Source organism: Dendrobates tinctorius, unplaced genomic scaffold (assembly GCF_039654945.1).
Source record: "Dendrobates tinctorius isolate UK_male_01 unplaced genomic scaffold, ASM3965494v1 ptg000021l, whole genome shotgun sequence".
NCBI lineage: Eukaryota > Metazoa > Chordata > Amphibia > Anura > Dendrobatidae > Dendrobates > Dendrobates tinctorius.
This window is the reverse complement of record NW_027361689.1, coordinates 15,492,680-15,516,318: the sequence shown is the minus strand read 5'-3', so window position 1 is coordinate 15,516,318 and position 23,639 is coordinate 15,492,680. Positions and strand designations below refer to the sequence as shown.

At 42.2% G+C, this 23,639-nt stretch overlaps 1 protein-coding gene across 1 annotated transcript in view; it reads left to right on the top strand.

The window, feature by feature from the left end:
- The window catches only part of LOC141083791 (uncharacterized), a 72,713-nt gene that overhangs the window by 37,975 nt on the left and 11,099 nt on the right, over positions 1 to 23,639 (top strand). Inside the window, exons 2-3 of the mRNA XM_073568214.1 lie at positions 585 to 634; positions 5,233 to 5,370. Coding sequence (XP_073424315.1) covers positions 585 to 634; positions 5,233 to 5,370 — 188 coding nt within the window. The remainder of the gene's footprint in view (positions 1 to 584; positions 635 to 5,232; positions 5,371 to 23,639) is intronic.

Below are 23,639 nucleotides of genomic sequence, written 5' to 3'. Positions count from 1 at the left end.
GTCCGTAAATGAAAGCAGGCCCTGCAGTGGCTAGTTGCCTCAATGACAGAATGACTGTCCATGTTGCTGCCAAAAGAAAAGTTTGGAGAGGAAACGCGTAGGGAGGAACCAACCCCCCTTTTCATCTTTTGGGGGGTGTCAATATAGGGTCCACTTGGGGCCTGTCCTTGTGAGGACAGGAGCAACACCGGGGCACGACAGGGAGATAGGGATTTATTGCACACTTATATCCCTCTCCCTTATCCTCTCCTTTTTCCCTCGTGTTGGACCCAGAACTCGGCAAGATATATTTGGAAACAGACCAGGATGTCTATGTCCGTAACAAGTGGTGAGACAGAACCATTTTTTTTATGAGCACTGATCTGCATAAGCACTATTTTGTTTATTGTGCTTAAATGTGTTGTCTCAGGATTTTAATGACTGATTAAAGGTTATGTTTTATAGAGTAGGGAATCCTCCAAGCTATTGACAGACTGGATCATATCAGCGCCCATTGAATTGTGTTTTCTGGATGATATGTCAACCACAAATGGTTACCAAAGTCAACCTGATTCAACATATTAACAATGCTTTCTCCGTTTTAGGCCCCAGGAACCAGCATGGTCTTTAAACTTGAAAACAACAACTTACCCATGTACGTATGAAAAAAATTCTCAGTGATTCTTGTAAGGTCTTTTTTCTATATACAGTGGCTTGTGAACGTATTCTTTTTGTGTTTTGAGACCTCAGAACTTTTTTTGAGGGTTTGCATCAGTTAATGTAAAGAACATTCCTACAACTGTGAACATTTGGTTTTCTTTTTATAGTGAAGCAACCAACAAATAGGACAAAAAAACTGAAAACTTCATTGTGCATAATTATTCATCCCCCTAAAGTCAGTACTTCCTTACCAGTCTCAAATCACTGACAAACTGAAACAGGATATGCTCAAGAATATCATTGTATTCCACACCACCCATTTTCCCTTGACTTGGACTATTTTCGATTTCCCTGGTGACAAAAAAAATCTCTTTACAGAATGATGCTGCCACCACCATGTTTCACTGTGGGGATGGTGTTCTTGGGGTGATGAGCTGTGTTGGTTTGGTGCCAGACATAGCATTTACCTTGGTGGCCACAAAGTTCAATTTTGGTCTCATCTGACCACAGCGCCTTCCTCCATACATTTGGGAAGTCTCCCACATGACTTTTGGCAAACTCAAAACAAGCTTTAAAATGTTTGTGTTTAAGTAACAGCTTTTTCTGCCCACTCTTCCATAAAGGTCAAGTCTATTCAGTGTATGGCGTATTGTGGTCGTATGCACAGATACTCCACTCTCTGCTTGGGTACTCTGCAGCTCCTTCAGGGTTACCTTTGGTCTCTGTGCTGCCTCTCTGATTAATGCATTCCTTGTCCATGCTGAGAGTTTTGGTGGGCGTCCCTCTCTTGGCAGGTTTGTTGTGGCAACATGTGTTTCCATTTGATGATATTGGATTTGATAGTGCCCCTGGGGATCATCAGAGATTGGGATATTTTTTATAACCCAACCCTGACTTGTATTTCTCAACAACTTTGTCCCTGACGTGTTTGGAGATCTCCTTCATGGTGTTGTTTGGTTAGTGGAGCCTCTTTCTTATTGGCGTTGCAGCCTCTGTGGCCTTTCAGGAAAGGTAAAGTGTACACTACCATTCAAAAGTTTAGGGTCACTTAGAAATTTCCTTATTTTTTAAAGAAAAGCACAGTTTTTTTTCCAATGAAGCTAACATTAAATGATTTAGAAATACACTCTATACATTGTTAATGTGATAAATGACTATTCTAGCTGCAAACGTCTGGTTTGTAATGCATTATTATTATTATTTATTTATATAGCACCATTGATTCCATGATGCTGTGCATGAGAAGGGATTACATACAAATTACAGATATCATTTACAGTAAACAAAGTAACAATCACAGACTGATACAGAGGGGAGAGGACCCTGTCCTTTCGGGTTTACATTCTACAGGATGGTGGGGAAGGAGACAGTAGGTTGGGGGGTTGCAGCATTATCATCATAGGTGTATAGAGGCCCATTTCCAACAACCATCACTCCGGTGTTCTTATGGTACTTTGTGTTTGCTAACTGTGTAAGAAGGCTAATGGATGGTTAGAATACCCTTGAAAACCCTTGTGCAAGTATGTTAACACAGCTGAAAACAGTTTGGCTGATTAGAGAAGCTATAAACCTGACCTACCTTTGAGCTAGTTGAGAATCTGGAGCATTAACATAGTAACATAGTTTTGAAGGCTGAAGGAAGACCTTATGTCCATCTAGTTCAGCCTATTTTTAGTGCAACTGTTCTGCATTGTTGATCCTGGGGAAGGCAAAAAAACCCACAGAGTAGAAGCCAATTTTCTCCAAAGGGAAAAAATTCCTTCCCCTAAGCTGGGTCAACCATCTACCTATAATATTCTGTTATTCGTAACCTTCTATACTGTTACTCACAAGAAAAGCATCCATTCCTTTCTTAAATTCATTACATTTGTTGGTTCCATTAAACTCTCAAAATGACCAGAAAAAAACTTTCATGTGAAACTCGACAGTCTATTCTTGTTCTTAGAAATGAAGGCTATTCCATGCGAGAAATTGCCAAGAAACTGAAGATTTCCTACAACAGTATGTACTACTCCGTTCAGAGGAGAGCACAAACAGGCTCTAACCAGAGTAGAAAGAGAAGTGGGAGGCCCCGCTGCACAACTGAGCAACAAGACAAGTACATTAGAGTCTGTAATTTGAGAAATCTACGCCTCACAGGTCCTCAACTGGCAGCTTCATTAAATAGTACAAGCAAAACGCCAGTGTCAACGTCTACAGTGAAGAGGCGACGCCGTGATGCTGGCCTTCAGGGCATAGTGGCAAAGAAAAAGTCATATCTGAGACTGGCTAATAAAAGGAAAAGATTAATATGGGCAAAAGAACACAGACATTGGACAGAGGAAGATTGGAAAAAAGTGTTATGGACAAACTAATCCAAGTTTGAGGTGTTCGGATCACACAGAAGAACATTTGTGAGACGCAGAACAACTGAAAAGATGCTGGAAGAGTGCCTGACGCCATCTGTCAAGCATGGTGGAGGTAATGTGATGGTCTGGGGTTGCTTTGATGCTGGTAAAGTGGGAGATTTGTACAAGGTAAAAGGGATTTTGAATAAGAAAGGCTATCGCTCCATTTTGCAACGCCATGCCATACCCTGTGGACAGCGCTTTATTAGAACCAATTTCATCCTACAACAGGACAATGACCCAAAGCACACCTCCAAATTATGCAAGAACTATTTAGGGAAGAAGCAGACAGCTGCTATTTTATCTGTAATGGAGTGGCCAGCTCAGTTACCAGATCTCAACCCCATTGAGCTGTTGTGGGAGCAGCTTGACTGTATGGTACGCAAAAAGTGCCCATCAAGCCAAACCAACTTGTGGGAGGGGCTTCTGGAAGCATGGGGTGAAATTTCTCCAGATTACCTCAGCAAATTAACTGCTAGAATGCCATAGGTCTGCAATGCTGGAATTGCTGCAAAGGGAGCATTCTCTGACGAAAGCAAAGTTTGAAGGAGAAAATTATTATTTCAAATAAAAATCTTTTCTTCGATCCTTGTCAATGTCTGGCCGAGATTTTAAATTCATTTGGCAACTCATTAGATTAATAAAAGTATGAGTTTTCATGGAAAACATAAAATTGTCTGGATGACTCCAAACTTTTGTAGTGTATATACTGACAGATGTGTGACACTTAGATCACACACAGGTGGACGTGCTGTCACTAAGCATGTGACTTATGAAGGGAATTGCTTGCACCAGACATTTTTAAGGGCTTAATCGCAAAAGGGGTGAATACAGATGCACATGACAATTTCTAGTTATTTAATCCCACAAATTTAATTTATGCCTATATTTTTCTCACTTCACTTCACCAACTTTGACTATTTAGTGCTGCTGATGCCTCACACACAAATCGAATTACAAAAATATTTAAGCACAGGTTGTAATGTAACAAAATAGGTAAAAAAGCCAAGGGGGCGAATACTTTCACAAGCCTCTGTAAGTGGCAGAACTGCAGGAAAGGTAGACAAAAGAATGGTCCAACTTTTCCCGATAAAGCGGATATTAATTAAAGCTGTAGAATGTGAAGTTCAAGAGATCCATGGACTTTGCCATAGAGCAATTCATTTGGTATCTCAAGACCATTTTAATTGTTCAAAACTATATGTTTAGAGAACCTGCCAGCGTTGAAAATGCTGTACAATCTGTCAGCAGCATGCTGCAGAGCTGAGACGATATATACAATTGTGCTCAAAAGTTTACATACCCCGGAAGAATTTTTGCTTTCTTGGCCTTTTTCAGAAAATATGAATGATAACACCAAAACGTTTTCTCCACTCATGGTTAGTGGTTGGGTGAAGCCATTTATTTTAAAACTACTGTACTACAGGAATTTACAGGAACTGGAGGCTTTTTGCCAAGAAGAATGGGCAGCTTTACCATCTGAGAAAATAAAGAACCTCATCCACAAGTACCACAAAAGACTTCAAGCTGTCATTGATGTTAGAGGGGGCAATACACGGTATTAAGAAATGGGGTATGTGAACTTTTGATCAGAGTCATGTGGGTGTTTTGGGTTGTCATTATGACTTAAAAAGTAAAGACACAGTAGTTTGACAATAAATGGCTTCACCCAACCACTAACCATGAGTGGAGAAAAGGTTTTGGTATTATCGTTAATTTTCTCTGAAAAAAGGCCAAGAAAGCAAAAATTCTGCCAGGGTGTGTAAACTTTTGAGCACAACAGTAGGTTGGTGAAAAAAGACTCCGTACATCTTATATTTTATTTACTAATATTCCTGCTAATTCTGGGCTCAGGAGTCCAGTGGGTGGTTCTAATCAGGACTGACATCTTTGTATCATACAACAAAGGCTGTCAAGCACTGATGATGACCTCCCTCTTTAAAGTCTATATAAAAGGACCACTCCAGGTCAGTGGCATTATTATTTAAACACAGATGTTTTGGGTGCAGCATTTTTCTGGCTGTTTTCCCATAAGCATTTGTTATGCTCAGGAAAAACACCACCAAAAAAAGTTATAATAAATACTTAATTCTTAAACAAAAAAAAACTTTTTATGAAGGACGTTTACAATGAGAATGTGGAAAGCTGCATGTCCATGTGCTTTTTAACTGTGACTTAAATTCTGCATTTTCCTGTTTATTCTCAGGCAGTCACACTCTTGTCTGGCTCATACGGAAGCACCGACCCCTATAGCATATGATGACACAGAGGAAGCCCTGATGGACAGCATTGAACAAGAATACACACAACTCCATCCTGTCCCACCTGTGTGCTGTGGAAAAATGTGAGAGTGAAAATAGCAAGAGACCGTGATATTTATATGCTGCCCCCGCAGGACAGGAGGAAGTAGTGCAATAGACTGAAAATACTTCTTCCGCTTCTGGCAGGCCAATGATCTGCATTCTCAAACAGATCAGATTCCAGACGTGTACAAAAATACTTCCAATTTAGCACTAATCCCAGGTTGAGTAGTCAGTGATATTAGCCCAAACGACACCGAAACCACCCAAAAACACCAGAAGTTGCCTGAAGTAAAATTATTAATTTTTACTCTGGATGGTTAAATCTGTTAGAAACAGCCGCCCAAATAGAAATGAAAGATGGTGTTTTTGCGGAGTGATCCTCTCAAGGAAGAGGCCAGCATAGTGTATGATAGAACTGAAAAGCCTCTTAAAGGAAATCTGGCCTCATAAACAAGTGGTCATTTGGAGAGTTCGGGGGCAATTTTTTTCTTATTTTTTTATTGAAGTGCATATATTTTGGACTAAATATAAGTTTTGCAATTGTGTTTCATTAAAAATGTACCACCGATTGCTTCTTATAGCCTCTATGTTGCATTGTCTATTGTTGGCAGTAAAATGTTAACAAAGACTTTGTGGGAAAGCTGAATTATGATCACAAACCACACTAACGGAGAGCTGAAGATAAATCGGCTGAGAGGAGCTCGGAAAAAGACAAAAAAAATACAAACTCTCTAGTCAGAACGAGCTCACTGATGGATTCTTAGCTAACTCATTCTGCAGCCAATAATAAACAGTGCAACATAAAGGCTATAGAAAGCAAATGGTGCAAAATATTCAATGAAACCCAATTAAAACATGATTTTACATGCACTTAAATAAAAAAATCTCCCCAAAGGTGGACAACCTCTTTTAGTTGCCCATGTACTGTTGATCAAGTATGACGATAATCTAATGTAAATGTGGAATGAAAAATATAAGGAAAAATGTAAGCAATGCAGCCAAACGTGTGTTTGTGGAGGAGTTAAAAAGTAACTAAATGGTTATTTATTTATTTTTTAATCCCTTCACTCTGGGCAATTTTCCATTTTTGTTTTTTTCCTCCACTTCTTCCAAGAGCCATAACTATGTAACTATGTTTCCTCCCCCATAGCCGTATGAGGGTTTGTTTTTTGCAGGGAAAGTTGTACTTTTGAATGACATTGTTAATTTTATCACGTGATCCACTGGAGACTGGACAAACAATTCCAAGTGTGTTGAAATTGAAAAAAAAAAATAAAAAAGTTCAATTTCACAATTTTTTTTAGTTTTTTTTTTATTTACCATGTTCACTTTATGGGAAAAAAACTAACCTGGCAATATGATTCTCCAGGTCAGAACAACTATGCAGATACCAAATGTGTATCAGAGGGGATTTGTACAGACAATAGACATTACAGCATAACAATAATCACATAGATCATAACAGATACCAAGAGGAATGAGGGCCCTGCTCGCAAGCTTACAATCTATGAGGAAAGAGGTAGACACGAAAGGTGGGTGATTACAGTTGCCCTGATTGTTTGGACCAGTCATAATAAGTGTGTAACTGTACGTACACAGAGGGCTAATGGATGCATAAAGCATGTGGGAACATGATGCGGGGAACCTGGCTATGGTAAAACTTTTGGCTGTGCCACACAGGGATAGATTAGGTTAATGTGTTGAGGCGAAAGGCCAGTCTGAATAAATGCGTTTTCAGGGCACGCTTAAAATTGTGGGAATTGGGGACTAATCGTTTTGACCTGGAAAGTGCATTCCAAAGAATTGGCGCAGCACGTGTATAGTCTTGGAAACGGGAGTGGGAGGTTCTGATTATTGAGGATGCTAACCTCAGGTCATCAGCAGAACAGAGGGCGCGGGTAGGGTGGTAGACTGAAACAAGGGAGGAGATGTAGGGTGGTGCTGAGCCGTGGAGGGCTTTGTGGGTGAGGGTAATAAGTTTGTACTGGATTCTGGAGTGGATGGGTAGCCAGTGTAATGACTGGCACAAGGTAGAGGCATCGGTATAACGATTGGCGAGGAATATGATCCTGGCTGCAGCATTCAAGACAGATTGGAGAGGGGAAAGTTTGGCAAGAGGGAGACCAATTAGAAGAGAGTTACAATAGTCGAGATGAGAATGAATAAGAGAAACAGAAAGAGTTTTTGCGGAGTCAAAAGTAGGAAAAGGTCGAATTCTAGAAATGTTTTTGAGGTGCAGATGACAAGAGTGAGCCAGTGATCGTATGTGGGGGTCAAAGGAAAGCTCGGAGTCAAGTATGACCCCAAGACAGCGGGCATGTTGCTGGGAAGTAATAGTAGATCCACACACGGAAATGGCAATGTCGGGTATAAGTACATTAGTAGCGGGAGGAAACACAAGGAGTTCAGTCTTTGACAGGTTCAGTCTCAGATATAGTGAGGACATGATGTTAGACACAGCGTTTAGACAATCGCTGGTGTTTACTAGAATGGCTGGCGTGATATCAGGAGAAGAAACGTATAATTGGGTGTCATCAGCATAGAGATGGTACTGGAAACCAAATCTACTGATTGTTTGACCAATAGGGGCAGTATACAAAGAGAAGAGGAGGGGGCCTAGGACTGATCCTTGAGGAACCCCAACAGTAAGGGGAAGATGAGAGGAGGAACCAACAAAAGATACAGTAAAGGAGCGGTCAGAGAGCTAGGAGGAGAACCAGGAGAGAACTGTGTCCTTGAGGCCAATGGAACGGAGCATAGTGAGGAGCAGCTGATGATCCACAGTGTGTATTGCTGCAGAGAGATCTAAGAGAATTAGCATGGAGTAATGACCATTTGATTTAGCTGTTAGTGAAGGGCAGTGTTGTATGTTCTAAGCATTAACTCATAATGGGTGAAATGTTCATGTAGATTGGATTTTCTCCACAGACGTTCGGCGCACCTGGAGCACCGCTGCAGGAAACGTGTTTGCAGGGTGTGCCAGGGTTGTCGCCATCTGTGTTGTGGTGTTCTATGTATAGGAGGTGCAAATTCATCCAGGGCACTTTGAAGTGTTTCATTGTAATGCTTCAATGCAGAATCAGGACATGAGAGGGAGGAGATAGGGGCCAATGAAGACTGCAAGTTCTTCATAAGTTTCTGGGTGTTAATGGCCTGTATGTTTCTATAAGTATGGACAGTGGGAGTGACCTGAGCAGCCTGGCAGTTTTTGATAGAGAATGAAAGAAGATTGTGGTCAGAGAGCGGGAGAGGGGAGTTTGCAAAATCATCCACTGCACAAAGCCGAGAGAAGACCAAGACGAGGGAGTTTCCATCTTCATGCGTTGGAGAATGAGTAAGCTGCGAAAGGCCAAACGAGGAGGTTAGAGATAAAAGGTGAGTAGCAGATGGGGAGAGGGGAAGAGCAATGGGGATGTTGAAATCTCCCATGATGAGGGTAGGGATGTCACAGGAGAGAAAATGTGGAAGCCAAGTGGCAAAATGATCCAGGAACTGATGGGAGGGGCCGGGAGGACGATATACCACCACCACTCGCATGGAGAAGTGGGTGTAGAGTCTGACGGCATGGACCTCAAAAGAAGGGAAGACAAGTGAGGGTACTTGAGGGATTACCTTATAGGTACATTTTGGTGATAGGAGCAGACCAATGCCTCCACCAGCTCTACTGTCTGATCTTGGAGTATGAGAAAAGTATAGTCCACCATATGAAAGAGCAGCAACAGCGGTAGTGTCTGACTGCTGGATCCAGGTTTCAGTAAGAGCCAGAAAGTTAAGAGAATTAGAAAGGAAGAAGTCATGAGTGAAGGAGAGTTTGTTACATATAGAGTTTGTTATATATGTATACCGTATATATATTATATATATATATAAATAAATATATATATACTGTATATATATATATATACGGTATATATATATCATATATATACACCATATATATTTTTTTTTTAATTAAATTGCTGAAAAAAAATCAGAAATTTTTATAAAACATTTCTGCTTGTGTCCCCATTTTTCAAGACCCATAACATTTTCAGTTTGCAGGATCTAGGGCAGGATGAGGGCTTATTTTTTGCGCCATGAGCTGTATTTTTACTGATACCATTTTGGGGTAAACACATTGTTTTGATCGCCCGTTATTGCATGTTATTGCAATGGTGCAGCTGCCAAAAAAACGTAATTCTGGCACTTTGATTTTTTTGTCTCCTTATGCCATTTACCGATCAGATTAATTTCCTTTATATTTTGCTAGATTGGACTTTTACGAATGTGCCAGTGTGTTTTTTTTATTTTTTTCACGCTCGACAAGCCCTTCTCCACAGGATGGATGTTGACAATTAATAAATGACCTCATTGTGTGAGTACTCGCCTTCCATATGTATTAAACTTGTTAAACATGTCTCGTTCTAGACAATCATTTATGTAATTTGCTATTCAGACTATTGTACGATGCATTCCTTTTCTGGACTGTTGTGACTTTGTCAAGATTCATCAATGCGGACCAAGAAATGATAAGACAAATGAAGGAGACCATGAACAATGGAGTCTAATAAAACAGTTTTCCACCAAAAAATAAAGATGGATGTATTAAAAAAAAATCAGACGTTCATCTATCTATAAACATTGGATAAAAGTCATAGAAATCCTCAAATATTAACAATCTAATGTGAACGAAAGTCTGCTGTTAGATATCAAGAGAAAGAAGGATCAGGCATGTTGGATATCCTCATACAGTGGAAAAATAAATATTTGATACACTGATGATTTTGCAGGTTTTCCCACCTACAAAGAATGTAGAGGCCTGTAATTTTTATCGTAGGTACACTTCAACCATAAAAGAATCTAAAAAAATCCACAAAATCACATTGTATGATTTTTACATAATTAAATTGCATTTTATTGCATGAAGTATTTGATCATCAACCAACCAGCAAGAATTTATGAGGAAATTTATGAGGAAAGGTTGCAGTATTTGGAAATGTTTAGCATGCAAAAGAGAAGACTGAGAGGAGACTTAATAGCTGTCTAAAAATATCTCAAGGGCTGTCACATTGTAGAAGGATCATCTTTATTCTCATTTGCACAAGGAAAGACTAGAAGCAATGGGATGAAACTGAATGGGAGGAGACACAGATTAGACATTAGAAAAAACTTTTTGACAGTTAGAGTGATCAATGAGTGGAACAGGCTGCCATGAGAAGTGGTGAGTTCTCCTTCAATAGAAGTCTTCAAACAGAGGCTGGACAGACAACTCCCTTCCAACTCTACGATTCTATGATTTTGACCAACAACCTCCTTCCCTCAATTTGAGCACTGAAGATGGGTCGTAGCTGGGCCTTCCAGCATGACAATGACCCGAAACACACACAGGGCAACTAAGGAGTGGCTCTTAAAGAATCATTTTAAGGTCCTGGAGTGGCCTAGCCAGTCTCCAGACCTGAGCCCAATAGAAAATCTTTGGAGGGAACTGAAACTCAATGTTGCCCAGCAAAAGCCCCGAAACCTGAAAGATCTGGAGAAGATCTGTATGGAGGAGGGGGGCCAAAATCCCAGCTGCAGTGTGTGCAAACTTGGTCAAGAACTACAGGAAACGTCTGACCTCTGTAATTGCAAACAAAGGTTTCTGTACCAAATATTAAGTTCTGTTTATCTGTTGTATCAAATACTTATTCCATGCAATAAAATGCAAATTAATTTTGTAGTAATCATACAGTGTGATTTCATGGAAAAGTTTCAATCTACAATTTGATTTTATTTTCCTAACATTTGGTTTAGATTTATCAAGATTGGTGCAGTGAAATCATGGAGCTCTAAGGCCACGTTCTGTATGTGGTCACTATTTTACCTCCACAAAACACCTCTGAAAAAAAAGGTGGAGTCTGAATCGATGTTATGAGCAACTGCTCCACTTTTCCCTTACACTTTTTTAATAAAGGTCTTCCATTTGAGCCGCAGAAGGCACTCGCTCTATTTAACGCCTCATTCAATTTATCTGGTCATTGTGATTTTATAAAAAATTACCAAGAAAAATATTACCACATTGACAAAGATGCAGTTAGCGTTGCCTGGTGTCTGCACCGTATATAGAGTAAACACCTTCTAGTCCTGCAAGGAATGCGGCCCATCAATTTCACATTTTTTTTGCATTTGTGGCCCATTTACCCTACCAAGTTTGAGACCCCTGGTTTATAGGCTTTTTTGGCATGAAGTCACATAAGTCTGCATAAGAGTAACGCACATAAAATGGTAAGAGATTCTTTAAAGGGGTTGTCCAGGATTAGGATGGAGAATCTCACGCCGTCATGAATCACCAGTGACGTTGAGAGAGGGTGGTGATGTGACTGCAACTATGTGATTTCCAAAATTCCAGCCACATTCCAACTAGACATGCTCGGCCTAGAGTGAATGCAGACTTTCATCCCAAACCTAGAGAACCCTTTTAAGGCTTCTTGCAATGATTCCCTTTAGTTCGAGATGCAGTAATGCAATTAACCTCTTCCCACCACAGCCAATTTTTGCTTGTGTGATTTTTCATTTTGGATTCTCCCCTCCTTACAATACCCATAAGCTTATTGTATTCTTCTATCTAAATAGCTGTACAAAGGCTTGTCTTTTGCAGGACAGGTTGTAGTTTAATGCCTCCATTCCTTTACCATATAACATACTGAAAATGGGAGAAAAAAAATTTGAAGTGTGATGAAATTGTGAAAAAAAAAAAACTACAATACCGCCATCATTTTGGGGGGTTTCATTTATACGGCTTCCAAACACGAACAGTAACATGGACTTCCTGGAGAAGTCCGTGTTCAGGGCCATGCACGGACACTAGGTGTTTGGTATAGACCCCAAACTTTACCATTCGGGTTTGCCCATCACTACATTCTAGTGGTCAGAGTAGGGTGAGGAGGCAAAGAAAACAGCACACTCACTAGTAGTTAGCGCAGAGGGAGGTGACAAAGGAAACGGCACACTCCCTAGTGGTCAGAGCAGAGGGAGGAGATAAAGGAAACGGCACACTCCCTAGTGGTCAGAGCAGGGTGAGGAGGCAAAGAAAACAGCACACTTCCTATTAGTCAGAGCAGAGGGAGGAGATAAAGGAAACGGCACACTCCCTAGTAGTTACAGCAGAGGGAGGAGACATAGGAAATGGCACACTCCCTAGTAGTTAGAGCAGAGGGAGGAGGCAAAGCAAACGGCACACTCCCTAGTGTCAGAGCAGAGGGAGGAGATAAAGGAAACGGCTCACTCCCTAGTGGTCAGAGCAGAGGGAGGAGATAAAGGAAACGGCACACTCCCTAGTAGTTAGAGCAGAGGGAGGCGACAAAGGAAACGGCACACTCCCTAGTGGTCAGAGCAGGGTGAGGAGGCAAAGAAAACAGCACACTTCCTATTAGTCAGAGCAGAGGGAGGAGATAAAGGAAACGGCACACTCCCTAGTAGTTACAGCAGAGGGAGGAGACATAGGAAATGGCACACTCCCTAGTAGTTAGAGCAGAGGGAGGAGGCAAAGCAAACGGCACACTCCCTAGTGTCAGAGCAGAGGGAGGAGATAAAGGAAACGGCTCACTCCCTAGTGGTCAGAGCAGAGGGAGGAGATAAAGGAAACGGCACACTCCCTAGTAGTTAGAGCAGAGGGAGGCGACAAAGGAAACGGCACACTCCCTAGTGGTCAGAGCAGGGTGAGGAGGCAAAGAAAACAGCACACTTCCTATTAGTCAGAGCAGAGGGAGGAGATAAAGGAAACGGCTCACTCCCTAGTGGTCAGAGCAGAGGGAGGAGATAAAGGAAACGGCACACTCCCTAGTAGTTAGAGCAGAGGGAGGCGACAAAGGAAACGACACACTCCCTAGTGGTCAGAGCAGGGTGAGGAGGCAAAGAAAACAGCACACTTCCTATTAGTCAGAGCAGAGGGAGGAGATAAAGGAAACGGCACACTCCCTAGTAGTTACAGCAGAGGGAGGAGACATAGGAAATGGCACACTCCCTAGTAGTTAGAGCAGAGGGAGGAGGCAAAGCAAACGGCACACTCCCTAGTGTCAGAGCAGAGGGAGGAGATAAAGGAAACGGCTCACTCCCTAGTGGTCAGAGCAGAGGGAGGAGATAAAGGAAACGGCACACTCCCTAGTAGTTAGAGCAGAGGGAGGCGACAAAGGAAACGGCACACTCCCTAGTGGTCAGAGCAGGGTGAGGAGGCAAAGAAAACAGCACACTTCCTAGTGGTCAGAGCAGAGGGAGGAGATAAAGGAAGCGGCACACTCCCTAGTAGTTACAGCAGAGGGAGGAGACATAGGAAATGGCACACTCCCTAATAGTTAGAGCAGGGTGAGGAGGCAAAGAAAACAGCACACTTCCTAGTGGTCAAAGCAGAGGGAGGAGATAAAGAAAGCAGCACACTCCCTAGTAGTTACCGCAGAGGGAGGAGACAAAGGAAATGGCACACTCCCTAGTTGTTAGAGCAGAGGGAGGTGACAAAGGAAACGGCACACTCCCTAGTAGTAAGAGCAGAGTGAGGAGGCAAAGGAAACAGCACACTCCCTAGTGGTCAGAGCAGAGGGAGGAGGCAAATGAAATGGCACACTACCTAGTAGTTAGAGCAGAGGGAGGAGGCAAAGCAAACGGCACACTCCCTAGTGTTCAGAGCAGAGGGAGGAGACAAAAGAAACAGCACACTCCCTAGTTGTTAGAGCAGAGGGAGGCGACAAAGGAAACGGCACACTCCCTAGTAGTTAGAGCAGAGGGAGGCGACAAAGGAAATGGCACACTCCCTAGTGGTCAGAGCAGAGGGAGGAGGCAAATGAAATGGCACACTCCCTAGTAGTTAGAGCAGAGGGAGGAGACAAAGGAATCAGCACACTCCCTAGTGGTCAGAGCAGAGGGAGGAGACAAAGGAAACGGCACACTCCCTAGTAGTTACAGCAGAGGGAGGAGACAAAGGAACCGGCACACTCCCTAGTAGTTAGAGCAGAGGGAGGCGACAAAGGAAACGGCACATTCCCTAGTAGTTAGAGCAGAGGGAGGCGGCAAAGCAAACGGCACACTCCCTAGTGTTCAGAGCAGAGGGAGGAGACCAAGGAAACGGCACATTCCCTAGTAGAGCAGAGGGAGGAGACACAGGAAACGGCACACACCCTAGTAGTTAGAGCAGAGGGAGGAGACAAAGGAATCGGCACACTCCCTAGTGGTCAGAGCAGAGGGAGGAAGCAAAGGAAACGGCACTGTTGTGAGTTCATTTTCTGGTCTACCAGTTGTGAGTTCACCTTCCAGGCTCCCTCTGGTGGTAACAGGAGGTAGTGAGGCTGATTTAATCACTACAGATCTTCCACATGATAAGGAGGATGACGATTGGATCTCAGGAATCTCAGACTGGATTTAAGACAGCCGACGCCCTATTCTGGTGCTGGTGATTCCTTCTGGCTTGTCAGGTCTTGGTTCTCAGCTCTGTTCCAGTCAGCTCAAGCTAAGTTTTTCTGCTAATGCTCACACTAGATTTTGTTGGTCTATTCAGTTTTTTGCGTGGTCAGCCAGCCCCAGCTGGGGCTGTGCTGAATTTCCACTCTTACTTATCTATATTTGCCAATTTGCTTTTTGTCCCTTATTAGATTGTCCTCTTTTTGCTCTGTCTCAGAATATTTCAGAGTGCTGATATGGTGGGAGAAGTCTAGTTACTTCAGGGTTAATTTTGTTATCAGAAGTGTTGGACATTATTTTTGTAGGGTTTTGGCAGATTGCAGACAGTGTCTTTCCTTTCCTATCCTTTCTAGTTAGTTTGGGCCCCATCGTTTGCTCAGCCTATTTTCCTGCCTGTGTTTGTGTTTTCATCTTGTTTCACCGTCAATACATGTGTGGGGGCTGTCTATTCCTTTGGGGTCTGCTCTGGGGCAGTTAGTTTTCCCCTTTTCTTGCTTAAGGCTTATTTAGTCCTCCGGCTGTGACGAAGCGTCTAGGTTTATCGTAGGAACGCTCCACGGCTGCTGCTAGTTGTGTGGTTAGGACAGTGTCTTTCCTTTCTTATCCTTTCTAGTTAGTTTGGGCCCCATCGTTTGCTCAGCCTATTTTCCTGCATGTGTTTGTGTTTTCATCTTGTTTCACCGTCAATACATGTGTGGGGGCTGTCTATTCCTTTGAGGTCTGCTCTGGAGCAGTTAGTTTTCCCTTTTTCTTGCTTAAGGCTTATTTAGTCCTCCGGCTGTGACGAAGCGTCTAGGTTTATCGTAGGAACACTCCACGGCTGCTGCTAGTTGTGTGGTTAGGATCAGGAATCTGCAATCTGCATAGTTACCAACCTCTCTGGTTTTCTGTGACTTAGCTTTTTTGTTTTTTCCTCCTCAGTGACCCATTCATAACAGAATCACCATACCGCAGATTCTAGGGTACTCAAAAGCAGGGAAAAGTTGTTAAAAAAGAAGAAAAAAAGAGTCAGAATTTTTTTTTTTTAATGTATTTTTTCCTCCGTAGGATTTTTTCCTAATGGAGATTAAGCAATTGTCTGATCGTGTGGAGCAACTTGCTGCTGAAGTGCAGGGAATTTCCACCTACCTCATTCAGTCACATGCTGCTGAACCTAAGATCCCTACTCCTGATGCGTTTTCTGGGGATCGGTCTAAATTTCTGAATTTTAAGAATAATTGTAAATTATTTCTTGCCTTGAAGCCTAACTCATCGGGGAGCTCTGTGCAGCAGGTTAAAATTGTCATCTCCTTGCTGCGCGGCGATCCTCAGGATTGGGCTTTTTCTCTGACACCTGAAAATCCTATTCTGACTAATGTGGAAGCATTTTTTCAAGCCTTGGGGTTGTTGTATGATGAACCTAATGCTGTTGATCAAGCTGAGAGAACCCTGTTGGCATTAAACCAGGGTCAGGATTCTGCAGAGTTATACTGTCAAAAATTCCGAAAGTGGGCGGTCCTTACTACATGGAATGATAGTGCATTGGCAGGTCTCTTTCAGAAGGGTTTATCAGAGACCTTAAAAGATGTTATGGTGGGATTTCCTGTTCCCTCTGGTCTGGATGATTCTATGTCATTAGCCATTCAAGTTGATTGGCCTTTACGTGAACGTAAAACTACACGGGAGGCGCTGCCACCTTTTGAACAAACGTCTGAACCTATGCAATGTGATGGGGTTTTGTCTAGGGTGCAATGTCAGGAGTTTAGAAGGCGTAATAAGCTGTGTTTTTTCTGTGGAGATGCCTCTCATACTATTTCTGTCTGCCCTAAATGAGAGAAACGTTTTGCACACACATTTGCTGTGGGCAGTGTACAAACTAAGTTCCATTTGGCAATTACTCTGATCTGCTCCTTATCCACATTTTCCACTAAGGCTTTTGTGGATTCAGGAGCAGCGTTGAATCTGATGGATTTGGACTTTGCTAAACGTTGTGGTTTTTCTATGACACCTCTGCGGACACCTATTCCTTTGAGGGGTATTGATGCTACTCCTTTGGTGGAGAATAAACCTCAGTTTTGGACCCAGGTGATAATGCGAGTTTCCCCAGACCACCAAGAAAATTGTAAATTTTTGGTGCTGCATAATTTGCATGATACTATTGTTCTGGGTTTTCCCTGATTGCAAACTCATAATCCAGTTTTGGATTGGAAATCTGGGTCTGTGGTGAGTTGGGGTTGTCATTGTGTTCTTAGGGACGCTCCTGTTTTCTCCACCTCTCCTCAGTCTCATGATATTCCTGATTATCTGGCCGATTTTTCTGATGTATTTAGTGAGAGTAAGTCTGCGTCTTTGCCTCCTCATAGGAGTTATGACTATGCAATTGAGTTGATGCCTGGGTGTAAATTTCCCAAGGGTCGGCTTTTCAACTTATCAGTACCCGAACATGATGCTATGCGATCCTATATTAAGGAGTCGTTGGAGAAGGGTCATATTAGACCATCCTCGTCACCTTTAGGTGCTGGGGATTTTTTTGTGGCCAAAAAAGATGGTTCATTAAGACCGTGTATTGATTATCGTTCCCTTAACAAGATGACGGTTAAATATCAGTACCCGTTACCTGTGATGTCTGATTTATTCTCCAGAGTTAAGAGTGCCTGCTGGTTTACTAAGCTTGACCTCAGGGGGGCGTATAATCTTATTCGCATCAAGCACGGGGATGAATGGAAGACAGCGTTTAATACTGCGGAGGGACATTTTGAGTACCTGGTGATGCCTTTTGAGCTCACTAATGCCCCTTCTGTCTTCCAGTCCTTTATGAATGATATTTTCCGTGACTTTGTGGATAAGTTTTTGATCATCTATCTGGATGATATTTTGATCTTTTCTAGTGATTGGGATTCTCATGTGGAACACGTCCGGACTGTGTTCCGGATTTTGAGGGAGAATTCCCTGCTTGTTAAGGGATCGAAATGCCTCTTTGGTGTACAGAGGATTTCATTTTTGGGATTTATCTTGTCTCCGTCGACTATTGAAATGGACCCGGCCAAGGTACCGGCCATTTATGATTGGGTTCAGCCTACTTCTTTGAAGGCCCTCCAGAAGTTTTTGGGTTCTGCTAATTTCTATCGTAAATTTATAGGTAATTTTTCTGGTATTGTCAAACCACTGACTGATCTGACCAAGAAGGGCGCTGATGTGCTGAATTGGTCTCCTGAGGCTGTCTCGGCGTTTCAGGAGCTTAAGCGGAGATTTACTTCAGCTCCGGTTTTGCAGCAACCTGATGTCTCACTTCCATTTCAGGTGGAGGTAGATGCTTCTGAGATTGGTGCAGGAGCTGTTTTGTCCCAAAAAGACCCTGTGACTTCTAAGATGAATCCCTGTGCCTTCTTTTCTCGAAAGTTCTCCCCATCTGAACGCAACTATGACGTGGGGAATCGGGAATTGTTGGCCATGAAATGGGCATTTGAGGAGTGGAGACATTGGTTGAAGGGAGTTACACATCAAGTTGTGGTCCTCACCGATCACAAGAATTTGATTTATCTGGAGTCGGCCAAACGCTTGAATCCTAGACAGGCTAGATGAGCCTTGTTTTTCACGCGTTTTAATTTTGTGGTCTCTTTTCTTCCGGGCACTAAGAATGTTAAGGCAGACGCCCTTTCTAGGAGTTTCTTTGCCAATTCTCTTAATGTGACCGAGCCTACTACCATCCTAGGTGAGGGGGTAGTTCTTTCTGCCATTTCGCCCGATTTGAGACGCGCCCTGGGGGAATTTCAGGAGGATAAACCTGAGCGTTGCCCTATGGGAAAATTGTATGTCCCTGACCAGTGGAGAAAGAGAGTGATGTCTGAAACTCATTGCTCCACATTGTCTGGCCATCCAGGTATTTTTGGTACCAGAGATTTGGTGAGCCGGTCTTTTTGGTGGCCTGCCTTATCTCGTGATGTCAGGAATTTTGTGCAGTCCTGTGGGACTTGTTCTCGGTCTAAACCCTGTTCTCGTTCTAGTAGGTTGCTGATGCCCCTGCCGGTGCCCTAGAGGCCATGGACCCATATCTCAATGGATTTTATTTCTGATCTTCCTGTCTCTCAGAGAATGACTTATCTGGGTGATTTGTGATAGATTTTCGAAGATGGTCCATCTTGTACCACTCCCAAAGTTGCCATCTTCCTCTGAGTTGGTACCCTTGTTTTTACAACAGGTGGTTTGGTTACATGGGATTCCTGAGAACAGTGTGTCCGACAGAGGAGTCCAGTTTGTTTCCAGATTCTGGAAAGCCTTTTGTTCCCATCTGGGAATTCAGTTATCCTTCTCCTCTGCGTTTCATCCCCAGACCAATGGACAAACTGAAAGAACAAACAAGACCTTGGAGTCTTATTTAAGATGTTTTATATCTGCTGATCAGGATGATTGGGTCTCATTTTTGCCCTTGGCCGAATTCGCGCTGAACAATAGAGCTAGTTCTGCCACTTTGATGTCACCCTTTTTCTGTAATTTTGGGTTTCATCCTCGATTCTCTTCAGGGCAAATGGAATCTTCGTCCTGCCCAGGTGTGGACACTGTGGTCAAGAGAATGCAGCAGATATGGGACCAAGTGGTGGATAAGTTGTCACTCTCTCAGGAAAAGGCCCAGCGATTTTCCAACCGGCATAGGACCATTGGTCCCCGGTTTAAAGTGGGTGATATGGTTTGGTTGTCATCTAAGAATATTCCTATGAAGGGTGCATCTCCAAAATTTAAGCCAAGATTTATTAGACCTTATAAGATTTTGGAGATTCTTAATCCTGTTTCTTTTCGATTGGCTCTTCCAGTTACGTTCAAGATCCATAACGTATTTCACAAATCTCTGTTGAAGAGGTTTGTTGAGCCAGTGGTTCCTATGGCAGCACCTCCTGACCCTGTGTTGGTTGAAGGCAATGTGGAATATGAGGTAGAGAAAATATTGGATTCTCGTTTGGTTAGACGGAGACTCCAGTATTTGGTCAAATGGAAGGGTTATGACCAGGAGGATAATTATTGGGTCTCTGCCTCTGATATTCATGCCAATAGATTGGTTCGTGCTTTTCACCGGGCCCATCCTGATTGGCTTGGTGGCGTGGATGAGAGTTCGGTAACCCCTCCTCAAGGGGGGGGGTACTGTTGTGAGTTCATTTTCTGGTCTACCAGTTGTGAGACTTCCTTCCAGGCTCCCTCTGGTGGTAACAGGAGGTAGTGAGGCTGATTTAATCAGTAGAGATCTGCCACATGATAAGGAGGATGACGATTGGATCTCAGGAATCTCAGACTGGATTTAAGACAGCTGACGCCCTATTCTGGTGCTGGTGATTCCTTCTGGCTTGTCAGGTCTTGGTTCTCAGCTCTGTTCCAGTCAGCTCAAGCTAAGTTTTTCTGAAATTCCACAAAGAACAGAAAAAAACTTCTACAACGATCAGGGAAAGAGATTCAGGAACAAAAGGTTTTCATCCCTACTTTTAAAAAGAACTATGGGAAGAGTAAATAAACAGAATTATGATGCAATCTCTCCTGTAGGGGCGAGTCTTTTAAAATTCTCAATTTTGGAAAATGCTAACTCAGATTGCCGAGTCAATTTTTGGATGCACAGAGAATGTTCCCTGGAACTAAAGATTGTGCCTTCAGACATATTTCTCTTGGATTCAGAAGCAAAGTCTCACATTAATCAACTAATAGAAGATTTCATAAAGAAAGGAGCTTTAGAACCAGTCCTTCCAGCACAAAGGATCATAGGGGTCCACTGAAGAAATTTTGCAGTACAAAAGTCACAAAACAAGTGGAGGCTAATAGTAGATCTGACTTACTTCAACATACTTGTTAAGAAAACACACTTTAAAATAGAAACAATCAGATCTTTTTTGAATGTTCTTCAGCAAGGAGACTTAAGAAAAATAGATCTGTTGGATGCATATCTCCATGTACCAGTCTTATCAGCACACAGAATATTTCTTAGTATTGTTGTTCCAATACAAGGTACTGTTGATCATTTACAATTTACTCTCTTGACTCTGCTCCCAGGGTCTTTACCAAACTGATGGTCGTATTGGCTGCTGCTCTTATATTGAAGGGGATCTACATAATCTCATATCTAGACGATTTAGTCGCCTTTAAAAGAACTTTTAAACTGGCATATCTTCTGTCTTTCACTGGAGTTTCTTTAGCTGCATGGATTTTTAATTAATTTAGAGAAATCAGTTCTAATCCACTTTCAGTCTCTTGTCTTGGATTTCTGGTGGACTCCAAGGCAGTGGGTAAAGGCCCATATACGCATTCTCCAATCCCATATTCTATCTATATGGAATCACATGCCTCAGGCCTTAGATCGCCTGATTTTAATAAACCCAAAGACAAAACTAGACTTGTGGATTCAGATGAACAGATAATCAAGGGGGAAAAGCCTTCCACCGATATCTTCCTTGACCTTAACCACAGGTGCATCTTCTCAAGGGTGTGGAGCCCGTCTTCATAATCACTGGGTGCTTAGGCTGAGGTCTATAGCAGACAAAACAAATGTCATCAAACCTCAGAGAAATCGGGCCATATTCCTTGCTCTTTGCCATTTCTAGTCAAGTTTAAGAGGTCATTCACTGATTGTTCAAACATTTAATTTGACGGCAGTATTCGATCTGAAGAAACAAGTGGGAACAACGTCCGACACCTTATCAAAACTATGCAGAGAGATCATGTATTGGGCTCAGAAGAATACTAGGAACCTTACAGCAGCCCATTTTCAAGATGCTCTGAACATACAAGGAGACTGGCTTCACAGGTACAGAATAAAAGCAGGAGAATGGTGACTGGACAATGTACTGTCCTTACAATTAACAAAGATATGAGGTCTTCCTCAAATGCATCTCATGGTGTCAGCAGAGGATAACTGCAGTGGTTTTGTTCCCTCAATCACCAGGACAATCCCTACAGAGTGGATGGTCTTTCATTAAGCTGGTCCAGGATATTTTTCTATGTGTCTCCTCCCTCCATTCTTCTAATCCCAAGAATTCTAAAAAAGATACAAGTCAAAAAAGTCTTTTTAATTGCAATCAGACCATTCTGGCCTCGCAGAGATCCTGTAGATTGAAATACTGTGAAAGCTTCATCACAGAGCAGGTGTTCGTCTTCAAGGAGGACTTGCTCATCCTCATCTAGAGCTTTATCATCTGACTGCCTGGAAATTTAAAAGCAACGATTAATAAAGGGTAGCAATGGTCTCTTGAAATCTATCATCAATAGCATTCTTTTAAATCATCCATTAATAAAGCTTAACACAGGATTTAGGGAATCTTCAAGAACTGGGGTTCTGATAAAGAAGTTGCTGGTCATTCTGTTTTAAAGTTTTTAGAATTTTTTCAGGATGAAATTCAAACGGGGCTACAACCAAACACTTTGAAGGTTCATTTTTCAGCAATAAATGCCCTCCTTGTATTTTTTCCATCCAGCCTTTGATAAGAAGATTTTTTTTACAGCTATAAAAAATGTGTACCCTGCTGTCAGGTACCAAGCACAAATGTGCCACTTATCCCTAGCCCTTGAATCTTTAATGGGCCTTCTGTTTGAATATACTAGAAGCCAACCTAAAAGTCTCTTTCTGGTAGCTATTTCTTCAGCCATTTGTGTATCCAAAGTGACATGAGAAAAGAATATTAATCAAGAAATTCATCTATCTATCTTCCATCTAGATCCACTCAGGACCATTTCACGTCACTTCAATAGTTGTCACATCTCACTTTTGAGAGCTGGAGGGATAGATCAAATCAATATTGGTATTCACTGAGGTAAAATTAGCCAGAGATTGGCACAACTGGAAACCAGTTGGATTTTGACCCTGGACACACTACACCCTAAGGCAGGGGTGGGGAACCTCAGGCCCCAGGGCCATTTACGGCCCTCGATGACCTTTTACCAGGCCCCTGAGCAGATTCTCAGGGACCACATTCTTGGGCAGGGAGCTGTATTTTGATTGCCACAATCTCATTAATTTCTTCTTGCTCTGTTAGCACACACACGCAGTGTTCACTACTGAACATTGAAGGGCATGCAATGAAAGATTACGCCATGAAACCAGTGCCAGAGTCAGGATGTACTTTGTGGGCGGAGTTTGTACGGCCCCCGAAGGATGGTATAAATATCCAAATGGCACTTGGCAGAAAAAAGATTCCCCATCCCTGCCCTAAGGGTTTAAATGAAAACTTTATCTTTGTTCCATTTCTTTAAAATCTCACTGTGGTACATGCACGTTTGCTCGTTTTTTTAATTTGGTTTTAATTATTGTTTTGTCTTTATAGTAGCCTCTGCCTCTCTCTATGTGAATCGATGTCATGAACCACTACACATCATATGTTGATAATGGTGTTGGGAAGCTCCAAATATTCAATTGTGTCCTGTACTGCGTAGCATCATTGTGTGTGCTTATGGTTGTTATTATTTTTTCTGTATTAATTTGGGATTATACCATTGATTAAGTATTCTGGGATTATGCAGTAATTATATGCACCTGTGAAACTTTGCGATCATGTATAAGATTTGTAGGCCATTACCGATGTAACAAGTGCTTGGTTATGATTCGTCTCTCGGATGCGCCTTTTGATTCGTGTTTACACACACCTCTCTTTTATATATAGTGTATAATTTGTGGCGGATCGTAATTTTGCAGATGCACTAGATTTCAGATATGTATAATTTATCATATATTCAAAATAATCTCTATGATCCAAAAGTGGGTGTCTATGGATACTCTTGAGGACATCCATGGGAGAACTATAATTTTATTGCTTGACATGTGACCCTCTGTCCATACCGATTGCCATGTATATTTTATGCATATGATGTAATTATTATATCTTTATGGATGATGTATTTGCATAGTGTTACACATATACGTGACTTTTTTATTCGTTCACTTGCAATATTGCTGTGTAAT